Below are 20,332 nucleotides of genomic sequence, written 5' to 3' on the forward strand. Positions count from 1 at the left end.
CTGATAATTAGGAGTTAGAAGGCGGTAAGCAAAGTTGTGGAATTTATAGCATGTTTCTATATTTACTGTGTCGGCAGCTGTGAAGTCTGCGGGCGAATCTCTCAAGACTGGCTGCCTTGATTTGCTCAGGCGAGGATTTATGTACCGCGCTGGTGACCGATCAACGCACAGACCAGAGGGTCATTGAACAGACGGAGCTTTATGCGCTGTCTTGCTGAAGCAACTCCTTTGCTGTTCTTTGCCCACAGATTTCCCATAAATAGTTATCATTATCATAGGTGGGGAAGGTCCCCTGCCAAGGAAATGAAAGGAGCAGTTCTTTTGCAATGAATGGTTTGAAAAGGCAGCTAGAAATGGCAGCAGAGGTGGTTTACTCCCTCCTCCATCACTCGAGATTGCCAGCCCCTTGCATTTTTTCTTGCCTGCGTGATGGCAATCCCTACAGCAAGGTCACAGCACCAGCAAAGGCCGCTTGGAACCATCTTAAACCTTGATCCTGCCATCGTGGACCCCTGCGGGACTCTGCAGGAGCACCAGAACTTCAGTCAGCTGAATCAAAAGCCTAATCAGTGTTTATACCCCTAATGCCAGATCACTGGGAATTAGAGGCAAAGGCTGTCAGCAAAAGGAAATGCTCTCCTGGTGCTACACAAGAGGGAAGGAAGTTTACTCTTTCTTAGCAAGTCAAGCCAGGAGATGAAAAGTGGGGAAAAAAAAAAGCGCAAGCTTGATTTTTGAAAAGTGACAATTGCTTATTAGCAATTTGGGGAATTACATCCCCAGAAATAATTCACAGGAACCTGTCACTAATTCTCTCAATCATAACATGCTGTTTCTATTCTTGGGAGGGAGAGATTTTGTTTGATATTGAGTACAAAACGTGAAGCATGTTAAAGGCTATAATTATAAAATATTTCAGAGGGACTTAATATTGCAGCTCCCACTGAAAAGCAGGAATGAAAGCAGCAGCTTCTAGAAACCGTGCTTATGGGGGTCATCCAAGGTTTGTTCGGAGATATCCTGAATAATTCAGCTGTATGTTATGCACCGCTCACGGCCGATGGTAAGGGACTGCTGAACACCTCGGCAGCACACATCCAGCTCAAAGACCGTTCAGCAACTCTTCCCACACAGCATTCAGCCAAAGCCATCTGTGAAGACGACCCAGCTGGAGTGGCTTACAGAATTCAGGAAACTTGCATAGATACGGTCCAGAAAAGTTCTGACTGTGCTTTAAAAAAAAGTCTCATCACTAAAGAAAAGAAATAAAATTACAGTTTCATTCTTTGCAGTGGTAGAATTGATGTGACCACTCAGGCTCCACATGATCCTCTCCATGCAGCACTATGAAATCACAGAGCAGTGCTGGATGTTGTATGCCATAATTTTTTGGAGGGTACTGCCAGAAAAACAGTAGCCCTTAAACTGGGAGGCTTCACGACTGCTCAACACTAGCCACAGCTCTGCATCTCTTCTCCTATGTAATTCCTTAAAGGAATAAGTGTCCTGCTGAATAGCAGAAACCATCCCGGTGCCTGTCCCTGAGCAGCGGGGCCATCTCACATGAACACCTGACAACCTATATCCATATATATATATATCCATATATCATATATCCATAGGAGGGATGTAGATCAAGTCTCTTCAAATGATAGACTATGCCTGCATAGCCAAAACTCCAGACTCAAGCTGGGACTGCAAGACTTAGCACCTTAAATACTTTACTCAGCCGTTCAATTTACTAGGACTAAGTTCTCCATATTAATTAGATGTTGCTATTTGGTCCTGTTCCACAGGGAGCCTTCCGAAGCTTTCAGCAGTGGATGAAAGGGCGCAGGTTCACGTGACCAGCATCTCCCCAGGCTCCTGTTTCCAAGAGTGATCAGAAGCGATGCTGGTGCTGTTCCAGGACTAAGGTGTAAAATATCCTGCAGAAAGCAGGAACTGAACAACACAATTACAGGGATTTGTTTCTTTCCGATTGCCTATATGCAGACGTTGGTTGCGACCTGGAAGTCTGAAGGGCTTCATCCCTCCCAGATTCTTCTTTTTCAGTGTGTACAGAAATGCAGCCACCCTCTCCTGAAGCCCACTCCACGCGACGTCCTGCTGCAGTGACCGCACAGCTCACTGCTGCTAACGGGAGCGCGTGTCCTCCACCCTCTGCCAGGGCGTCCCCTTAGGCCTTTTAGCACATCGTGAAAAACATCGGAGAGAAACCAGCGAGGTACCAGCTCCGAACTTTTCACGTTACAAAACCAGAGTGAGGTTTTCAGTGAAAGTCTCCGTTAGCCGAAAGGACGCTTTAGAGGGACTAGCTGCAAATCAATGCGGTTCTCTCTTCAGACCAGCCTTGCTCACAGAGCCACTGTGAACGCTCACCACTGCAGACAAAAAAGCTCCTTGTTCACCACATACCAGGGAACTTGTATATCTTTTTTTACCTTCTTATCCAAAAGAAAGTAACCTGCATGGAATGAATAGAATTTTTCAAGATTGCTTAAAGGCCCAATTCCAATAAACTTACTTCAGACGAGCTTTAAAAAACCCTGGCTTATTCCATAAGGAACTTAGAGAGACAAGCACTACTCAAACTGCGTATCGAAGCAGGAATCCGGCCTTTTGCATTTGATGTGGTCTTGTTGAAGGTCCATCTGATGCTCTTTTTATCCACTGCCAACTACAGGACACAATTCAGTCCTTATCCAACAGATGCACAGATGCAAAATTTTTCTTTTCTATGGAACCATGGATTAAAAGTAACAGGACAAGTTTTTCTCCTCCAGTAAGTCCTGTGGCACGTAGTCTTCTACCTCTACTGCCTGCTGAAATAAAGGGTGCCCGCTTCATTTGCCTTTTGTGCCACTAAAAGCAACTCACGTCTGGAAACACACGAGCCAGACTCTGACCTCTCACGTGCCAATGTAAGTTAGGGATAGCCATACTAACAACGCTGAAATAAAACCAACGTTAAGTAAGAGCAGTGTCCAGCGCAGCATATTTGAGTTTCTTGGGGCCTCTCTAGAAATGTGGATGCTCTGTAGGGTCACATAAACTTCTCTCTGAACTACAGAACATGCAATGACTCCGACGTCATACCCATGCACTCAACTGTATTACGTTCCCCCTCCTCCCTAGACACCAGAAGAGGAATGTTCTGCTTTGCAAGCAGGGTCACGAATTCCTAGCTCTGTCCTGAACCCTCTCTTGAGCCAGGGGATTGATCTTGCAAAGAACCTGAGGCCACTCAGCACCTCCACTCGCTGCCCTGGCTCTTGCAGGAGGAAGCCTCCCTCGAGCAGGCTGGTTCTCCAGGTCCATCCACCTCCGAAGGGTGGCCCCAAGGCTGAGGCTCTGGAGAACAAGAGCTGCTTCTCTGCTCAGTTGGCTCTGCCTCTGCTCCACCCCTCGCCCTCCCTCGGCCGAGCCTGCCCTCTGCCGCGCGGCACTCACGTCTATCCCGTCCTTGCCAGATGGTCCAGGGGGTCCTCGTGGTCCAGGAGGGCCTTGTGGTCCTACTCTCTGAAAGGATTGGGGGAAACAGAGAGAGAAGAGTTTATTTTTGCATCAGAAGAAACAGATGGGCTAAATCAGAAAGCAATGGCCAAGTCCTACAGGATAACCCTAAATCTGCACTAACCCTCCATCCCTTGGGGCCCCCACCATCCTGGCTGGACTCAGAGGAGCTCAGGACCGGTGCAAGGCTCTTTGGAAAACGTTCTAGACTGAGCACATCCTCAGGGCTCCCAGCTCGTTTAACTGCTGGCTTATGCTGGGAATCAGAGCTGGTTGCTGGGCAGCAAATGGTTTTGGTTGTATAGGAAACGGTTCTCACTGCCTACGGGCACGTTTCATTTTGGGCAGGGGAGGAAATGCAAAGCCCATGGAAAATAGGTGCCAAGTGCTTGGCATTAAAAATTAATTTATAGTCCCAGTGTGATGGGGTGATGGAAGAGCCAGGCAGACACCGTTGCAGACAGAAGGAGAAAGGGAAAGTCTCCTCTCTGAGCAGGACGCCATTTGAAAATCTGGGATTTTGGAGGAGGTCTGAGGTGGGGGGAAGGAAAGAAAGGTCCAATAAATGACTTCTGTATGGAGAGGGCTCCAGAGAGCAACGTGCTGTAGCTTCAGCGAACAAAGGTTTCATTGTAGACGCAGCTCTGCTCGCAGCAGACGAGGGCAGCTCTGAATTCCCAAGCCAGACCGCCAAAATTCCTCACTAACACAATGAAAAACCTCACTGAGGAGTAACTTCCCCAGGCAGTAATATTAACACCATAAAGGGAAGCTTAATATAGCTTCACATCTGAAGTGAGCAAGGGTTAAATATGCTGGTTTGCAAGTGTAAAATTTGAAACTCGATTGAGGGAAAGAGTAAGAAATTCTGATTCAGATGAAGACCCAGATCAGGAGATCAGTCTCTCTGGCAACCTATTACTTCACTGTAAAAGAAAACTCCTTCTCTTACATCAACAGGTCTCACCTTTCCCAAGGCTTGCTCTCCCGTAACTGCAGTCCCGCAGGGGAAGGCAATACTTCTACACAAAGCATAAAGCTGCAGTTTCTATGGCAGGATGCGATCTAAAAGCCTACCTGCGCACGTACAAAGCCAGATGTGCTTGCCAGGCACTCCGTGTAACACCACAAGCAACACGCACATCGTTAATAAACTTTAGACTCTAATAATCTGCCTATTGCCACGTTGCATCCTGCAGGTATAACATACACAGATCACTCTCTTTTTCACCTTACGGACTTTTCTCTTCTTGAGCACAAGACATAAATGAGGCTTCTTACCTGAGCTGATGCTGTGGCTAACAGCTGGCATAGGAAGAGAAGCCCAAGAGCAGAGAATGCAGCCATGGTGCCCAGGCTCTGCCTCTCCGTTCCTCCTGGGCAGCTAAACCTTTTCTCCTCCAGGGTCCAGCAGACCCCTCCTCCTCCTCCCGGGTCTCAGCTTACAAAGGAGAGACTCCTCGCCTCCAGATAAACCTGTGGCTCCAGCCGGAGGGGCAGAGCTCAGGAGCACAGGCGAGAGGGGCTGAGCTGGGAGGAGAGAGGAGGTTTGGGAAGGAGGTGGGAGAAGGAGGGGGAGCAGCAGTCAGCCAGGAAGAGAAGCTCTCATTCATGCCCCGCTGGGCAGCCCCAGCCTTGAGCAAACAGGGAGGGAGCCTAAGGAAGGGCCCGACATGCAGACCTGCCGCAGGAGCAAAATTCGGCTGCTCCAGCTGGAGATGCAAAGATGTTCCTTACGCCTCACCTGGGCCATTTCTCAAAGCCCATCACTGCCTGAGTGCTGGACAGATACGAAGCAACACAGAGCGAGAGTTATTCAGTGCCTGAGGCTACCTAACTTCATGAGAGAAATTAATGTGCCCGTAAGAAGTGCAAGATGCACTACAGAGAAATGCACTTACTGCTTTGTGAGATGGTTTATTAGCTCTGGAGGTGTATTCACATCTGTTGGGGATTTTTTTTTTCTTTTCAGGGAGATCTAAAGAATGCCAACTGATTTCTTGAGAAAGCGATGAATCCTTCCCAGAGAACGGATGATCGCAGACAGACAGAAGGGTGAAGAAAACAGGAGAAACAGTCTCAGAGCCACAAAAAAAAATAAGGAAGAATTGCCTTTGAAATACTTGCAAGGAAGGAACGGGATGACAGTCCCCAGCTAGGCGATCCCAAATGGCAATATATTCACGAAGATGCATCTCCTGCAAATAGCTTCATGCTTCCCTTTATCGATTAAAGACAATTTCATCCAAAGCAGGGCTTGGAAGTGGAGAGGAACAGTGGCAAGATTCATCGGGACTGAAATGACACAGCTCATTTGGTTAGCAAGAGGAGAGCAGAAGTGGAAAAGCAAAGCTTAAAAAATTAAATATCAGATTTCAGTTTGGCATCCTTGCGCCAGGAGGTTTATATGAGCACACAGCGTGTGCCTGTCCAGCTCCCCAGCAGCCAATATTCCACCAACCTTGACAGAGGGATAAAAGGCTCAAAGATTTACTAAGCTGCTATGAGATTTTGCAGAACAGGCAACTGGGGACAGAAAGGGAGCGTGCATCTGTATGCCTCTGGATGGCTGCAAAGTAAATTGAATGCTTTATTAGACACCACAAACCCCGCAGAGGGAGAGCAGCGCAGTCACCCGAACTGCTTCGCGCAGAGCTTGTACCTCCTCCTTCGCACTGAGGAAACTGGTGGCCAGAGAGAAGGCAAAGCACATCCAAATTCCTCGGCCACGCGCGGCTCGTAGCACGCCGGGGACTGGAGGGCTGCTGCGAGCGGAGCCTGCTCATGGCCAGCAAGGGAAGAGCCCTGGGGTATTCACCTGCAAGCCCCCCCCCAGAGAACAGGAGGAGGGCCGGTCCTCCTCTCCTTCCACGTCCCCAGGCAGCGGGAGCAGAGCTGAAGGGATGCAGCATCTTACAGAAATCACCACCACAAAGACACCCCTGTGCTTGTGCCCTGAAGGAAAAGGCCCGCTAGTTTAGCCCCCGTGTGCAGGCCGGGCAGCTGCCCTCCTGCCTGCGAGCCCCAAAAGCTGCTCAAAAGCAAAGTCCTGCTTTGCTCTACAGAGCATCACAAGACACGCTTGGGAGGATGGCAGCACAAAGCCAAGACCGGGCACACTGAAACATTTCAAAGCACATCATTAAACAAGAAGCATGTGGGCGGGTGTCTTTTCCCCACAAACATTCACTGGCCACCTTTTACAGCGGTGGAGGAAGACTGAGCGTCATCTCCAGATGGAAGAGGCAGCAGGTGTATCTCATGGTGAGCCCACCACACCTCCGCTTGGGAACGCTGGACAGCCCCACGCACCCACGCGCTGGAGGTGCCCAAGCAACGGCAGATGGGTACAGGGTGTGGTAGTGCTGGGGCAGGTATAAGGTCATGTCCTGCCCTCAAAGATAAAAAAAACCCCGTAAGTGGAAACTGGTATGCATTAAAGTCATGCTTTAATAGGTGACATTAATGTGACAGGCTCTGTGATACAGCTCCGAGTGCTGGAAAACGTCCTGCGAACTCACTGCAAACACCTACAGCCAAAACTCTAAACCTGATGGTGACGGGGAACGGTTTGGTTTGAGCTCTCCACGCTAGGGCTCACAGTGAAATCCTCTTAAACACAAAAACAAACCACAGATCACTGTAACAAGATATATGATCTCTGTCCCAACTGAGCACATATTCACAATGAAAACTTCATTAAATAAGAAAATTACTATAAATCTGTACAAAAGCCACAATTAACAATTTCTTATGAATCTTTCATAAAAGAATTTTCACTCAACATCTTCAAGTATTTGTATCTGCAGTTCAGTGTGTTCTAATCGGCTATTTAACTCCATTTGTTAATAAGGGAAAAAAAAAAGTAGTATTTTAAAAACATTAAAGCCTTTTTCCAGCACATGTGTGACCATGAACATCAGATGTTAAACTTGCAGACTTTTATTCCCACACACATGTATGTGGCATGCTCGATCAGGACCTACAGTCTGGGAAGGCAAGTCACCGATCAAATTCCTTGAAAGATGAAGCTTCTTAAGAGCTGTAGCAGAGAGAGGAAAAACATTAACATTGCACAGGCTAATGCATCTGCTCTCTGGCAAGGTGGGCAAGCCTCTAGCCATCTCCTACACAAAACAAACAGGACCTAAAAACCCCAAAACTAAAACAAACCAAAACAAACACTCTGAGCAAACAGCAAGTCCAGACCTTCTGGCTGTTGGAAACGGTTTCCTCCGCTTCATGAAACAGGTCCTCTGTTGTAAATCTCTAGGAACGAAAGGGCTAAATTGTTTAATGCTCCTTCAGACTTGGTTGAATACCGTATCAGTCAGGCAGAATAGCTAACAGGGAGGTCAGGAACATTAAGGCAAGCAAATAGCTGGCAAGGTCTGAAAGTAAATTCTTGAGGGCTGTAGATAAATGAACCAGACAAGCGTACCCCCTCCAATTAGTTTCAATTAACTGCTCCACAAAGCCCAGTGGTTTCCAGACACGTTGCACTCTAACGTGCCCTCACCGTCTGACACGCTGACCATTAATGGTAAAACAGGCCTGCCCTAACTGGGAAGTGGGTTAAATTTGACACATCTAACTTCATGCGATGGGCCTGCAGAAAAGCCAGCCCCACAGGCAACTGCAGATTAACGGCAGAGTCTGAAAAGATGCAATGACCAATACTTGTTCCATTTTGGCAACTGAGGAAGGCAGGCCCTGGAACCAGTGGTGGACAGAAATATCTGTGGAAGACTATCAAGGGTCTGAAAGCGATGGAAAAACCTGGGGAAGAAGAGCTCTAGACAGCTTTATGCTAAGTCTGAGCGCTTTTCTCTTGGAAACCAGTAGACGATTCATATTCTCAATTCTAGCAAGCACTACACAAAGCAACTTCTGCAGGGGATACATGGAACCGATTCATCAGCTCTTTGCACCCTAGAGAACAGTAGCTGCACACAAAGGTTAGCACTGGCCAGCGATACGTTCCGACTACGCATTTCATCCCAGTCTAAAGTCAAACCTACCTTCTTTGTAGGAGGAGAGGCAGCTACACTCTTACATGACGCGAAACGCATATACTCATCTCTTTCAGGCAAATGCCACAAAAATAATCATTTATGACCTAGGAAGCAGACACACAGCAACTTTGCCAGGAATAAATCTCCTGGGAAGGTACAGCCTTTCAAAATAACAAATAGAAGTTACACGGTAATAGAAAGGCCTGGCAAATTAGGTCATGCTGTCTTACATTAAAAATCATGTATTTAATAAATAGTTGACTAGTTCAAACAAGGAAACATTAGATTTCCTCTTCTCTTTAAGAGGGGACATACCAGAACCAAAGCAAAGTGCAAAAATCCCTGTTACTCCAAGATAGTCCCGAACATCAGATAAAAAACAGGAACAGGACACAGCCTGTCTGTGAAGACGCCTAAATTAGAGTTTCCTCCTTAGGGTAACCAAGGGCTGGATCTCAGTGAAGTTACTACAGATGACTAAAAAAGTGTGGGAGGGTGAAAGTCAGACAGGGGCTAGCCTGGATCAGCCCAAAGGAAGTTTATTCTTCCGTGTACTTTTGCTATCCCAATCACTAAAGCTGGCTCCTAGCAGTTAGGGCAGCGTCATCTCCGCGTGCTCGAGTCCTTGCTGTGCTGGTCTCACTTTGCTGCTACCTGCTCTTCGTCAGGTTCTGCTGCATGCTCAGAGCTTTCAGGTTTTTGTGTTGCAACCTCAGCACTGTCTTCTTCAGGACAAGCGGACGCCACGCTCTCCTCAAGACTCTCTGGAACTTGTTTCTTGCCTGTAACTTCTGCTTGCCCTTTTTCACTTGCGTCTTCTGCCTTTTTATGCTGTTCTACCCCATCTACCTCACTTTTGCCTCCCAGGAGCGTGCTGTTGCAGTGGTGCTGAGCGCTCCTTGCTGTGACTTGATCGCCACTCGACCCCAAACCATCACTTACTGGAGAAGTGCCGCCAGTCTTGGGGAGCCCAAAACCAACTGGGGGTCTCACAGCCCCACCATTTGCATCACCACAACTCTTCTCGCTTGTCGCTTCCACGGTTGCATTCTTCTCACTGACGTTTTCTTTTTCAGTCTCAGTGTTTGCAACAGATGGATTTATCTTGGCACTAGAGGCAGGGGGCCCCATGTTCAGGTTTATGGCCAAGTTGTATGTTTTGGTTTTCGATGTTCTTTTATCAACTTTCCTCCGTTTTACAGCTGCATCAGTGGTCTCTGGCACTGTTAAGTCTTTGCTGCTTGCATCGTTTTCTTTCAGTGGTTCCTGGTCCTCTTCTGCTTTTAGGAGTGGAACCGAGGAGGGGATTTCTGCATCAATTGCACATTCTCCCAGATTACGGGAAATGTTTTCAATATCAGTAGGGCTTTTCAACGGTCCACTCTGTTTAGCGTCTGCCATATTTGCATCCAGTTTTCTCTTCTTGCTCTCCTTTGTGCAATCATTTTCTGCCGTACCCTGCACTTCTTCAGTCTCACTGTTTAAATCCTTCTCCTGCTGGGTAAAGGAAGCCTCTTTCTCCTCTTCACCATCCCCTCCCTTCAAAACGCATTCACTTAACTTCTCTTTTACATCCTCATCATTCACTTTAGGCTGCATGTCTGCAGCATCTCCAGCTTTCTGTTCTTCCTCTGACGACCGGTTCTGATCCTTTTCCACAGAATCATCACATTGTTTACCAGGAGTTTCCTGTTTATCTTCATCCTTTTTGTGCAGCTGTGACTCGGTAGAGCGCGCTCTGTACTTCAAGAGTTTCTCGTGCGGTCCCCATACAAAGCTGCCTCGAGGTTTGAAGTGTTGCCAAGCGTAGTGGACTAGTTCTCTTCTCTTCTGTTTGCTTCTGATGGTGAACAGGAAGTAATCCAAGGCACTTCTCTTGACATTTGGCAATGTCTCCTTAACAAGAGTTTCTGTTAGGAAAAACTTTACCAAGTGCACTTGATAGTGTTCGTATCCCATCTCCCCCAGGCACTTCAGGATGCGTGTAATCCGCAAATTGTTGTGGCTAAACCTGAAATAAACAGATAAGCAATGCTGTTAAGTGAGTCATAGAATCATAGAATCGTTTAGGTTGGAAAAGACCTTTAAGATCATCCAGTCCAGCCATTAACCTAACATAACCAAGTCCTCCACTAAACCAATTAAAGGTAAAGTAGCAACCCCATGCCTCCTGGCTTGGTGGCTGGATCATTTATAATGAAAGTAAAAACTAGGAATCATTAAGATTAGAAAGGATCTCTAAGATCATCAGTCCAATCATCAACCCAACACCACCATGCCCACTAAACCATGTCCCAAAGTGCCATGTCTGCCCGTTTTTTGAAATCTTCCAGGGATGGTGACTCCACCACCTCCAGGGGCAGCCTGTTCCAATGCTTGACTACCCCTTCCGTGAAGAAATTTTTCCTAATAAAAAAGCTTGCAGTCCAAGCTTGAAGTCCAAGTTTGAAGTCACAACGAACACCCAGGGTACCTGCCAAATGTTTTGTGCATCACAGTTATTGACTGTGATCCATTTGATCTATTAAAGACCGTTTGACAATGCAGATGGGAGTATAGGCAGGCTTACTTTTAAAGCACCTACTGCTGCTGTCTGCCTTTAGCCGTACCTCCCTAGCCCTTCTTAGACTGCTTGGATTAATCATCTCAACTGCTTGGAAAGGTTCTGGCTTTCTGCATCACCCACCAGTAGGTGGGTGATGAACAGACACGATATTGGGTCAGACACACAAGTCCACGCAGTCCAATATCTTGTCCCTGATGTCTCTGACAGTGTCCCTGCATGGTAAGCCTGTAGAGAAGTGTAAAAATACAGGTATGTAAGGATGCTGCTGGAAATTCATGCCTTAGGGACTTAGGCTAGACACAGCTTTTTTGGTTGTTTGTTTTTACACTTGACAGTCTTCAAGTTGGTTTTTCTTTTGTGAGTATGCCCAGTCCATTTAGAGCCCTTGTTAATACCATTATGGGTACTGGAATATGAAGGGTCACTACTATCTCTGTGGTAAGACCTGCAATAATATAAAAACATTGCCATCAATTTGCAGAGCACTTTTCAACCAAGGATTCAAAGCATTTTACACACATTAAGGCAGCTTTATAAACAATCAGGGAAGCATATGGAAACACTCCTATTTTGTAGTTTAACAGAATACTACAAAGGCAACCTGGCTACCTGTGAAAATGTTGCAGCGATTCCTGCTTAAAATACGGTTTTAAACACAAGCTCTTTAACATCTCCAAGTCTGTATTTCGTACTTCAGGAGACCAACATGAAGAATGCCTGCTGCTAACAGCTGTACCAGATACAAAAGAAAACCAGTCTCAGCTGGTTTACTTATTTATTATATTGTCACCTATTAAAGTGACAGACAGTGTGATGACCTACAGTCGGAGGCTGAGCCAAGTTAAAAATACTTAGGTAGCTAACTTCTTTATCAACAAAAGCCTCCATTCCTCAAGGGCTGAGGATTTTCTTGACTTTGACTTTTTTTTTCTTCTCAAAGAAGTGCCTGGCCAGCAGTAAATGACCAGCAGTATTAACAGAGACTCACCAGTTCAAGTTTTGAAATCGTTCAGCCCAATTCTCTGCTCTCGTAAGTTCTCCAGTTTCCTCGTTGATCAGAGTGATTCCATAAAATCTCAGCATGAGCTGATAAGCACGTCTAAACCTCTGCATAACTTCCTTGGACTTCCTAAAGGCCTGAAAACAAGACAGACCAATGAATACAAGGTGCAACTCCCTAATTACCTGCACCAGTTTAAGTGGCACCTGAATTATAAACAAGGCTTGATTATATCACTAAACATCTCATTTGCTGGTGTAGCTACTGGCAGACACAAGACAGACAAATGCTTAACAGTGCTTGAGTGAGCTCTGTTCACACTAGGGCCCCAAGGAAGCAATGTGAAAAAAACTAGACTTCACATATAAGGCATTTAGGGAAAATCCTAACATCCTTCAGGTCTTTAAAAAAAAAAAAAAAGAAAAAAAGACAAAAGCTTTCAATACCTGGATTTCTTGACACGTGAGTGGCTTGGCACGCCAGTTCATCCCATGTTCACGTAAAGGGAATAGCCTGAAGGGAAAGAAATTTTCAGCCCAGATGAGCAAAGATGACATCTAACTCAGGGTACTTATTTTGTTAAAACAAAAAAGATTCCAAAAATTGTGATATCACAGGCATCTCTTCCTCACATCCTTATGGACAGACAAGCAGTTTACTATACGACAAATAAATCCCTTCCATAAAAGCATTATCCGCGGCAATGATAACAACATACTTGGCTTATCTGGATCTCTCTCGTTGCCCTAATACTCTTTTCTGCAGTATGCCGTAAGACCAAGCGTGACCGAGATCTATTGCCACAGCTGCACCGGAACCCTGTGTCTTCAGCATTTCCACTGCATTATTTCTAGAAGAATGTAGCTCAATAAAGTGGACACAGGTTTCACTCAGGAGTCATTCTGGGCCTTTTGGGAAGGGAGCACAGACACAACTGACTCTTTTAGGAGGCACAACTAAAGAGAGGCACTATATTCCTGCAGACACTTTACCACTGTATGTAAGAATGGTTTTCTTCCAGAACTTCATAGTTGTCCCACCAAGATTCAAGCAGAGTTTCAATATGCAAACCTGAAAAGAAAAGGAGAAAGTCAGGCAAGAAGAAATGACACCAAATGAAAATTAAAGTTAGCCAGTCACCCAAGGTGGCTCATCCAGAGCCAGGTGTTCGCATACAGGCATTAGCTTCTCTAACTAGACAACCAGCCTGGTAAGCCAGAAAAAACCCTTACTTTCCTACCACCAAACGGAAAATTAAAGAACATACGGCAGGAATAAGGACATTTTAAAATGGAAATGCTTGGTGGATTTTTTGTTTGTTCGGGGTTCTTTTTTGTTTCATTTTGGTGATGGGTTTTATTTGTCTGGTTTGTTTTTTCTTTATAATTGTCCCACATGGATCAAGCTCCTCTTTCACCAATTCAACCAGCTGCAGCAAAGTTGCACCGAACAGTCACCACACAAGGTACTCACCCTGGGGCAAAAAACGGATCTCATTTTTATAAAAGCTTAAGTTCCACATCTCTTCTTCCTCCTGATTTTCTGATTCTACCAAATCCTGGAGATGAGAACAAGAAATCAACAAGCAGCAATCTTTTAAAAGGCAGTATTCACTTCAACACTTCTCCTTGCTCTCCCTCACATTTCCTAAACATTTCAAGCTAAATCCTTGAAATGTGTTTTGGGAAGTAACAGCTTGTTTCTGATGCACCCACATGCACATCATCCCTTCTCCTTCACAGATGAATCCTTTAAAGGTTCTAAGCCTGTCAATATAAAGACAAAAGGGTGCCCTCAACTCCAGAAAGCATTCCTAAACTTAGTGTGTGATGAGGAAGAGCCACAAGAGCATGCGCATCATTATTTAGTCCGTACCGGGTAATGATGTCTGTATCTCTGCAAGTCTTTTGCTGCATTCCAGTTGCGCCTGCCTGAGAACTAGAGAAAAGAGCCAGATCAGAGATCCAGAATAAAGCTGTCTACTGAAAAAAAAAAAAAAATAACCCACTGATTGAATTCAGCATCTCTCACACATGTTCTCCTGCCTATCGCTCTCCTGTGCCCTCCACCCTGCTCTCCCAGCACCCCCAAAAACCAGCCAGCTTGTTACTGCAGGTGTTTCTCTGCACTCCTGAAGCCAACTTTGGACTAAGAGAAGTTCACGCCATCTCCTTTAACCAAAACATTTATTTTTCTTTCTAGTCTTATTAATCAAGGCCTTCATGTTTTATGCAGATCTTTTATCCCAGTTGGGTTTTCCTACAGAAATGGTCAAAACTAGCTGGAAATCCTGAGTAGTAAAATGTCATTTGCTTCCTTAACTCGAAGGTTTTAAAACAAGACAAACTAAGCCCTGCCTGCCTATCTGTCTCCAAGTCACTACATACCCTCGTCAAGACAGAGATCAGACTTTAAAATTGTAGAATTTAACATGCAGAAATATCCCTTAAGTTCAAGATTCCCATTCCCTGCAGACATTACTGAAATAAAGTTTTCATCGACTCTGCTTCATGCTCAAGAGCAGCCTTGCTGGTTTATCACCATGCTGATCTCGACAGTGGACAATAATAGAGCCACATGGTCACATGAGATATTTATTTTATTGGACTTCCGTTCCAATCATCATCATCATCATCATTACTCCTCCTCTCTCCACATAACCAAACTTTATGTCCATCCTACCTGAAAATGCCTCTGAGACAGCGGTGATGAATTTGATCTTTGTTCCTACAAATAAAAGGCATTTAGTTGAAACATTTTGAAACCAAACTTCACTAATAAAATACAAAAATATATACGAAATGAGAATACCCACAGCAGTGACTGACATGACCCCTATTAGTTGCCAAGTGACAGATTTACCCAGTTACAGATGAATTCACTTGATTTTATTGGCAATTCAAATTGCTATAGAGAAAAACCTGTGGTGCCATGTCCACCTGACAATTAGGTGCCAGGTTCTCCTCGCTACACAGATGTGCTAGATTCATTCCAAATGTAGCATTTAGACAGAAATCACAAAGAACAGCTTCATTTCTTCCTCTGAACTTCACAGAAATAGAAGTTGCAAGTATGACTTAATTTAAAATGCATTTTAAGTGAAGTATATTATTTTTTAACAGTGGATTACCTCAATGATAAGAGATTTTATTACACTTCACAAGCAACACAGACAGGTTTAATCTTGCCAAGTGCTGAACCATCTTGTCCCAAATCATGAAAGCGCTTGGAAGTGTTTTGTCAGGGCAGAACCACCAAAACGAACAAGACCGCTCATGAATAAAAGGACCCACCCAAGGCGAAGCACAGTGCCCTCAGAGCCTTCAACACCAGCTCACAGCAAGAGCAGGGGCTTTGTGAAACAGAGATAAGATGTGCACACCCTTGCAAAATAAGCGTTTTAGGAAACTTAGAAGAAAGAAGCAGCAAATGCTCTCCCAAGTTATTTTTTAACTTCATTTGATAGTTCCTAAACTCGTTTGCCCAGAGGAACACAAAACCCAAAACCACTTTCTAGTGAACAGTGAACACAGATCACCACTTCATTAACTATTGAGGCAGGAACTGGATTAGATTTCTTTAACACCTTGTTGTAATCAAGTCATCCATTCAGCAGCCCTGTTGATTGCTAATACTTAAAATTTATGAAGCATGCACAGCATTTGGAAGATCAAAGCTTTATCCACAGGAGGAGGTCAACAACGCAGAAGTTTTTAAAATTACATTTTAAATACACATTTACACACTATGAGTCCCCCATACTTCGGTGACAGGAATTAAATATAGCTCAAGTTGGTTTTTAAATGTAATAACTTGTGATGACCTAAAATAATGCCTGTCTACATTGCAACACATTTCCACCTTATAAATGACAACACAGACCAAAATAGGTGGCAGAACTTCCCACAGCCACATGGCCCATATGGGATTAGAGCTGCCGTCCATCCCCAGAATCTACCCAGACTGCAGAAATGCACACAACTATAAAAAGCTTTGCTACACAGCTAACATTTGGAAAAAAAGTGGCTGCAGACACAAGACTAAGAAATACGTTCCGCCAGAACAGATCAATATTATTCTTTTGTCGAAGATGTAAGCAGAGACTGGGATTTAGCACTTTGAAATTCATGGATGCTTTTGACTATAACTTTTGAACTCCAAGGATGAAACTCCGATACTGTGGAATTAATGAAAATTTTGTTCCCAATTACAGAAGAATCAATTTCCAGATATTCTTAACGTTCTGAAATAATATCTTTTAACACAGTCAAGTGGGACAGGCTAACGGTAGACCGGCTCCATATTTTGAAAAAGAAGTGGTTTGCTGAAGAGTAAGCGCAGACACAGAGCCAGATGCAATACCGCGGTGCAAGGTGCTGCAAGGCTTGTCTAGAAGGAAGCTAGGTCCAGGCAGAAAGGCGTTCTGGAGCACAGCATTAAAGAGAATAAGATGGGGAAGCAAAGAAAGCAAAACTCAGCCCTCCCTCCAAGCAGGTGTTGTTCCTGGGTCTCTATAAACTTCTATTTAAGCCACACAGAAACATAACCTTCCTTTTCTTTCCAGGTTAGAAAAGAGAAACTAAACTGCAAGACCGAAACTTGTACACATAAATCAACCCCCCTTATTTCTCACAATACTGGTAGGCAATCCAAGTGGGTTTCTCCCTCCAAAGCTGCAACGCATCAGTCAGAACATGCAAAGAGCATGAGGAAAGCAGAGAACAAAGCCAGGAGAGGGTAACGCAAACAATATTTGGCTGGAAACTGTGAACCAGCTGCAACCGAAAGGGATGAAAGAACGCGTGGATTGTGAACAAGACACAGGAATGAGAAAGACAATTGAATACTAGAAGGGCGATCAAAACCTTTTGTTGATGGAGTTAGGAGGACGCAGAACTACAGGGCTTATTACTAAAATGTGGCTCTGAGCAGCGCAACATGGACCCCATACGCTACAGCAGGCTAAGAGATAACCTTTTTAAAATAAGCACAAACGCCAAGATTTTCAACGCTTGCTCCTAGAAGCTAAAAGCACCGCAATGCAAAAGAGCTGCAAAGACACAGCCGCAGGAATTTCAGACCCCGAATACGGAGTATTTGCAGGGATACAGGTGAGATGCAAAGATAAATGTAGAATTTTAGGTTGGTTTTGAAAGTGTGTAGTGAAAAGAATAAAAAAAACTCTAACCTCAGTTTTGAATAAAGACATTAGCAGCTTCAGCAACGAAGTATACCATCTAGGTATACATCTGAGGGGAGAAGAATGAGAATTAGTGTCATATAAGCAGAAGTAGGAACTAGTTTTGGAAACCGATTCATGCCTTTGGCAGGTTGTAAAGGCACAAATGGCTAGCAGAAGATTTACTGTTTCTTTTTGTACTCATGCTCACTGCGCTTAAAAAATTTTCAGGCACTGTCAGGCAGAGGGGACTACACATTCCTCACTGAAGGAGGAACTCCTCTTTAAAAATGCAGAACAATATTCCACGGGCTGTAAGTCTCAGGATAACATCGTCCCTTGTAAGGCAAAGTTCGAAAAGTCCACTCACTGGAGTGAAAAAACGGTCCTTGCTTTTACAGTTGTCACAATCCAGAAGTTGCTCTAAGAAAAAAAAAAACACATATGAAGAACAAACACATTCAAAAAGAATCATCTGAATGGTCTAGAGGCATTAAAACTTGTGCACAAAACCGGAACTCCAGCCACGTACAAAAGAAAACGGACAGCGTGCCCTCAAACAATGCAATTCACTTCAAACAAAATCCCGGCCTCTTCCTTGAAGCGTTACAACTATTCCGCCTGAAATACCCGCGACCTTTCCAGATCTACGTGCACAGCTCAGGCCTAGCTACGCTCCCCGCAGCAAACTCCACGAAGATGCAGAGACGTGCATGAGCACATCCATCTGCTGCACTGACACCTTGATTTTGTTTGCAAAGGACAGAGCGCGTATTTTTGCGGGAAGTCACGAGCGTTTGGAATACTACGCTGCGCAAAAATTTTTTTTTAAAGGGAGGTTATGTTAAGAACTTAATGCTTATAAAAAAAATTAAAGTTTAAACGCCTTTAAAAGTATATGAATTAGACAGCTTTATCTGCCTATTTATATTCTAAGAAGATGGATAAGAAGTTGAAGTGAAACTCAAGTGAAGGATTAGTTTCTTTTTCCCCAAAAGGGGAGGAGTTAAAGGACCGGAGTGTGTTCTGGCTGACCCAGGAAAGACTGAACAGCAGAGAGAGTTTTGCATTTGCCAAAGCAAAGCTGTAGAAGAAATTACTGACACTCAATTTCAAACTCAAAAACATTTATGCTAAAGATAGGAACCTCAGGCAAAACTCACGAGTTCCTTTTATTTCCAATCAACATTACTTTAGGGCACCGGAGATGAGGGTTCACATTTTGCAGCACTACCTCATTCACTGTCACTGCACACATACCTGCAGCTTTTAAACCATCAGTGCATCTTTTTTGTTTTCAGACTTGCTTTATAATATGCTCCCTAGAAAAAAAAAAACCACGTCTAAAAGGAATAAAAAGTTACAGCTCATTTCTGAGAGCGAGCAGAGGTTAGGAGATGGCTTTTTCTTGATGGCATGAAGGAGTACAAGAGGCCACCGTACGGAGATGAGGACGCCAACACAAAAACTGAAAAGCAAGGAGCTGCTGAAGCACGTCGATGTCCTAACGGGAAACGCAGCGGCCAGCGGGATGGGGCGAGCAGGCAGGTGCCAGACACAAGACAGAATTTGTGTTTGTGGGATGAAGTAGCCAGATCACAGGGAGTGGTGGTGGTGGGGAGGAAACCCAGCTCATGGCAATGAAAAGAAAGCATAATAAACCCCAGCTCATGGCAATGAAAGGTAAGTGTAATAGAAGTTCTGGGTCAGAAAGTCACGGCGCACCTCTGCCTTCGCCACCCCCAGAGCTCAGTGAAAGGGCCTCGGGTCTCCTCATCCCCTTGAGGACTGGCTCCAGGATGAGGACAGAATTGCACGCGAGGGCTCGCTGCCGGGACAAGCCCCTCCGACCAAGCCCCTCCGACCAAGCCCCTCCGACCAAGCCCCTCCGGCCTCCTGCGAGCGCCTCCAGCTGCTCGGGCTCCCGACAGTGAGCGCGGACGCCGGCGAGAAGGCGCCCGAACGCGCCGAGGGCAGAGGAGCGGCCCGGCCAGACCCACGCCGGCCGCAGCCGCACCGGCGGGCGCGTCCCGCCCGCTCCGGCAGCTCCCCGGGCACCGGTCCGGCCCTTCGACACCCCCGCGGCCGCCTGCGCGAGCGGAGAACGGCAGCGAGCGGCGCTGGGCGCGGCGCAGGAGGCGGGGGCGGCCGGGGCAGGCGGGGGAAGCGGCTTCCCCACCCCGGCCCGCCCCGCACCCCCCGGCGCCCACCTGGCTCTGCCGGGAGCCCTGCGCCCAGCTCGACACCGGCTCCTCCCCGCCTGCCGCCTCCGCTCCCGCCGGCTCGCCGCCTTCATCGCCGCCGCCGCCGCCGCCATCCTCATCCTCATCCTCCTCCTCCTCCTCGTCCTCCCAGGTGGAGTCGTAAATCCAGAAGCGCGCCTCGTCCTCCGCCTCGTCCTCCGCAATCCTGAGGCCGAGGCAGGCCGCCATGGGAGCGGGCAGCGCAAAGGGAAAGCGAAAGGGGCGGCGGGGCCGCCCGCCCCGCACAAAGCCCGGCCACGTGGGGGGCGGAAGCGCGGCCCCGCCCCGCCCCCTTCCTGCCGCGCCGCTCGCCATTGGCCGGCGCCCGCCCGCACCGCTCGCCATTGGCCGGCGCCCGCCCGCACCGCTCGCCATTGGCCGGCGCCCGCCCGCACCGCTCGCCATTGGCCGGCGCCCGCCCGCACCGCTCGCCATTGGCCGGCGCCCGCCCGCCCCGCGGTCCCCGCGCCCCTTCCACTCATGCAGCCGGCCGCCCGGGTGGGCTCCCCTGGCTCCGCCGCTTCCCCAGGGATCCTGCCCTTCGTCGTGTCCAGCTGAGGGGGGGAAAAAAAGAAAACCAAAGGAAGAAACGGGACTCTGCTCCTTTGCACCCACGCCGGCGCTGGGCAGCAGCCAGGGGCCCGGCCGCAGGCTGTGCCCCCCGCGCCAGGCCGCGCAAAGCGATCGCTGCTGGAGGACGCGGAGCGGTGGGAGCTTCCCCCTCCGAGCGAAGACCCAGCAAGACGTGCGCATTTAACTTACTCACCGGGCAAAAACATACATATAACGAGGCAATATTCCTCTTACAGAAAA

General features: G+C 46.7%; 2 protein-coding genes across 3 annotated transcripts in view; both read right to left on the reverse strand.

Annotated features, from left to right (window-relative positions):
- The window catches only part of COL9A3 (collagen type IX alpha 3 chain), a 39,390-nt gene extending 34,261 nt beyond the window's left edge, over positions 1-5,129 (reverse strand). Inside the window, 4 exon segments of the mRNA XM_075721078.1 lie at positions 3,454-3,522; positions 4,798-4,917; positions 4,919-4,998; positions 5,030-5,129. Of these exon segments, the coding sequence (XP_075577193.1) occupies positions 3,454-3,522; positions 4,798-4,917; positions 4,919-4,998; positions 5,030-5,129 (369 nt within the window).
- A 1,813-nt stretch (positions 5,130-6,942) lies between these two features.
- On the reverse strand, positions 6,943-19,708 carry OGFR (opioid growth factor receptor). 2 transcript variants are annotated; one of them, XM_009489241.2, is made up of 8 exons: positions 17,286-17,359; positions 14,780-14,824; positions 13,973-14,035; positions 13,571-13,655; positions 13,090-13,168; positions 12,544-12,610; positions 12,086-12,234; positions 6,943-10,542 (listed from the first exon to the last, which is right to left on the reverse strand). In XM_009489241.2, the coding sequence occupies exons 1-8, from the start codon at positions 17,304-17,306 to the stop codon at positions 9,171-9,173; spliced, it is 1,881 nt and encodes a 626-aa protein (XP_009487516.2). In that variant the 5' UTR covers positions 17,307-17,359; the 3' UTR covers positions 6,943-9,170. The 2 variants fall into 2 exon arrangements, with proteins under 2 accessions (XP_009487516.2, XP_075577270.1); XM_075721155.1 differs by lacking the exons at positions 14,780-14,824; positions 17,286-17,359 and adding an exon at positions 19,481-19,708.
- Between the last annotated feature and the right edge of the window lie 624 nt (positions 19,709-20,332).

This window comes from Pelecanus crispus, chromosome 14 (genome assembly GCF_030463565.1).
Source record: "Pelecanus crispus isolate bPelCri1 chromosome 14, bPelCri1.pri, whole genome shotgun sequence".
Lineage (NCBI taxonomy): Eukaryota > Metazoa > Chordata > Aves > Pelecaniformes > Pelecanidae > Pelecanus > Pelecanus crispus.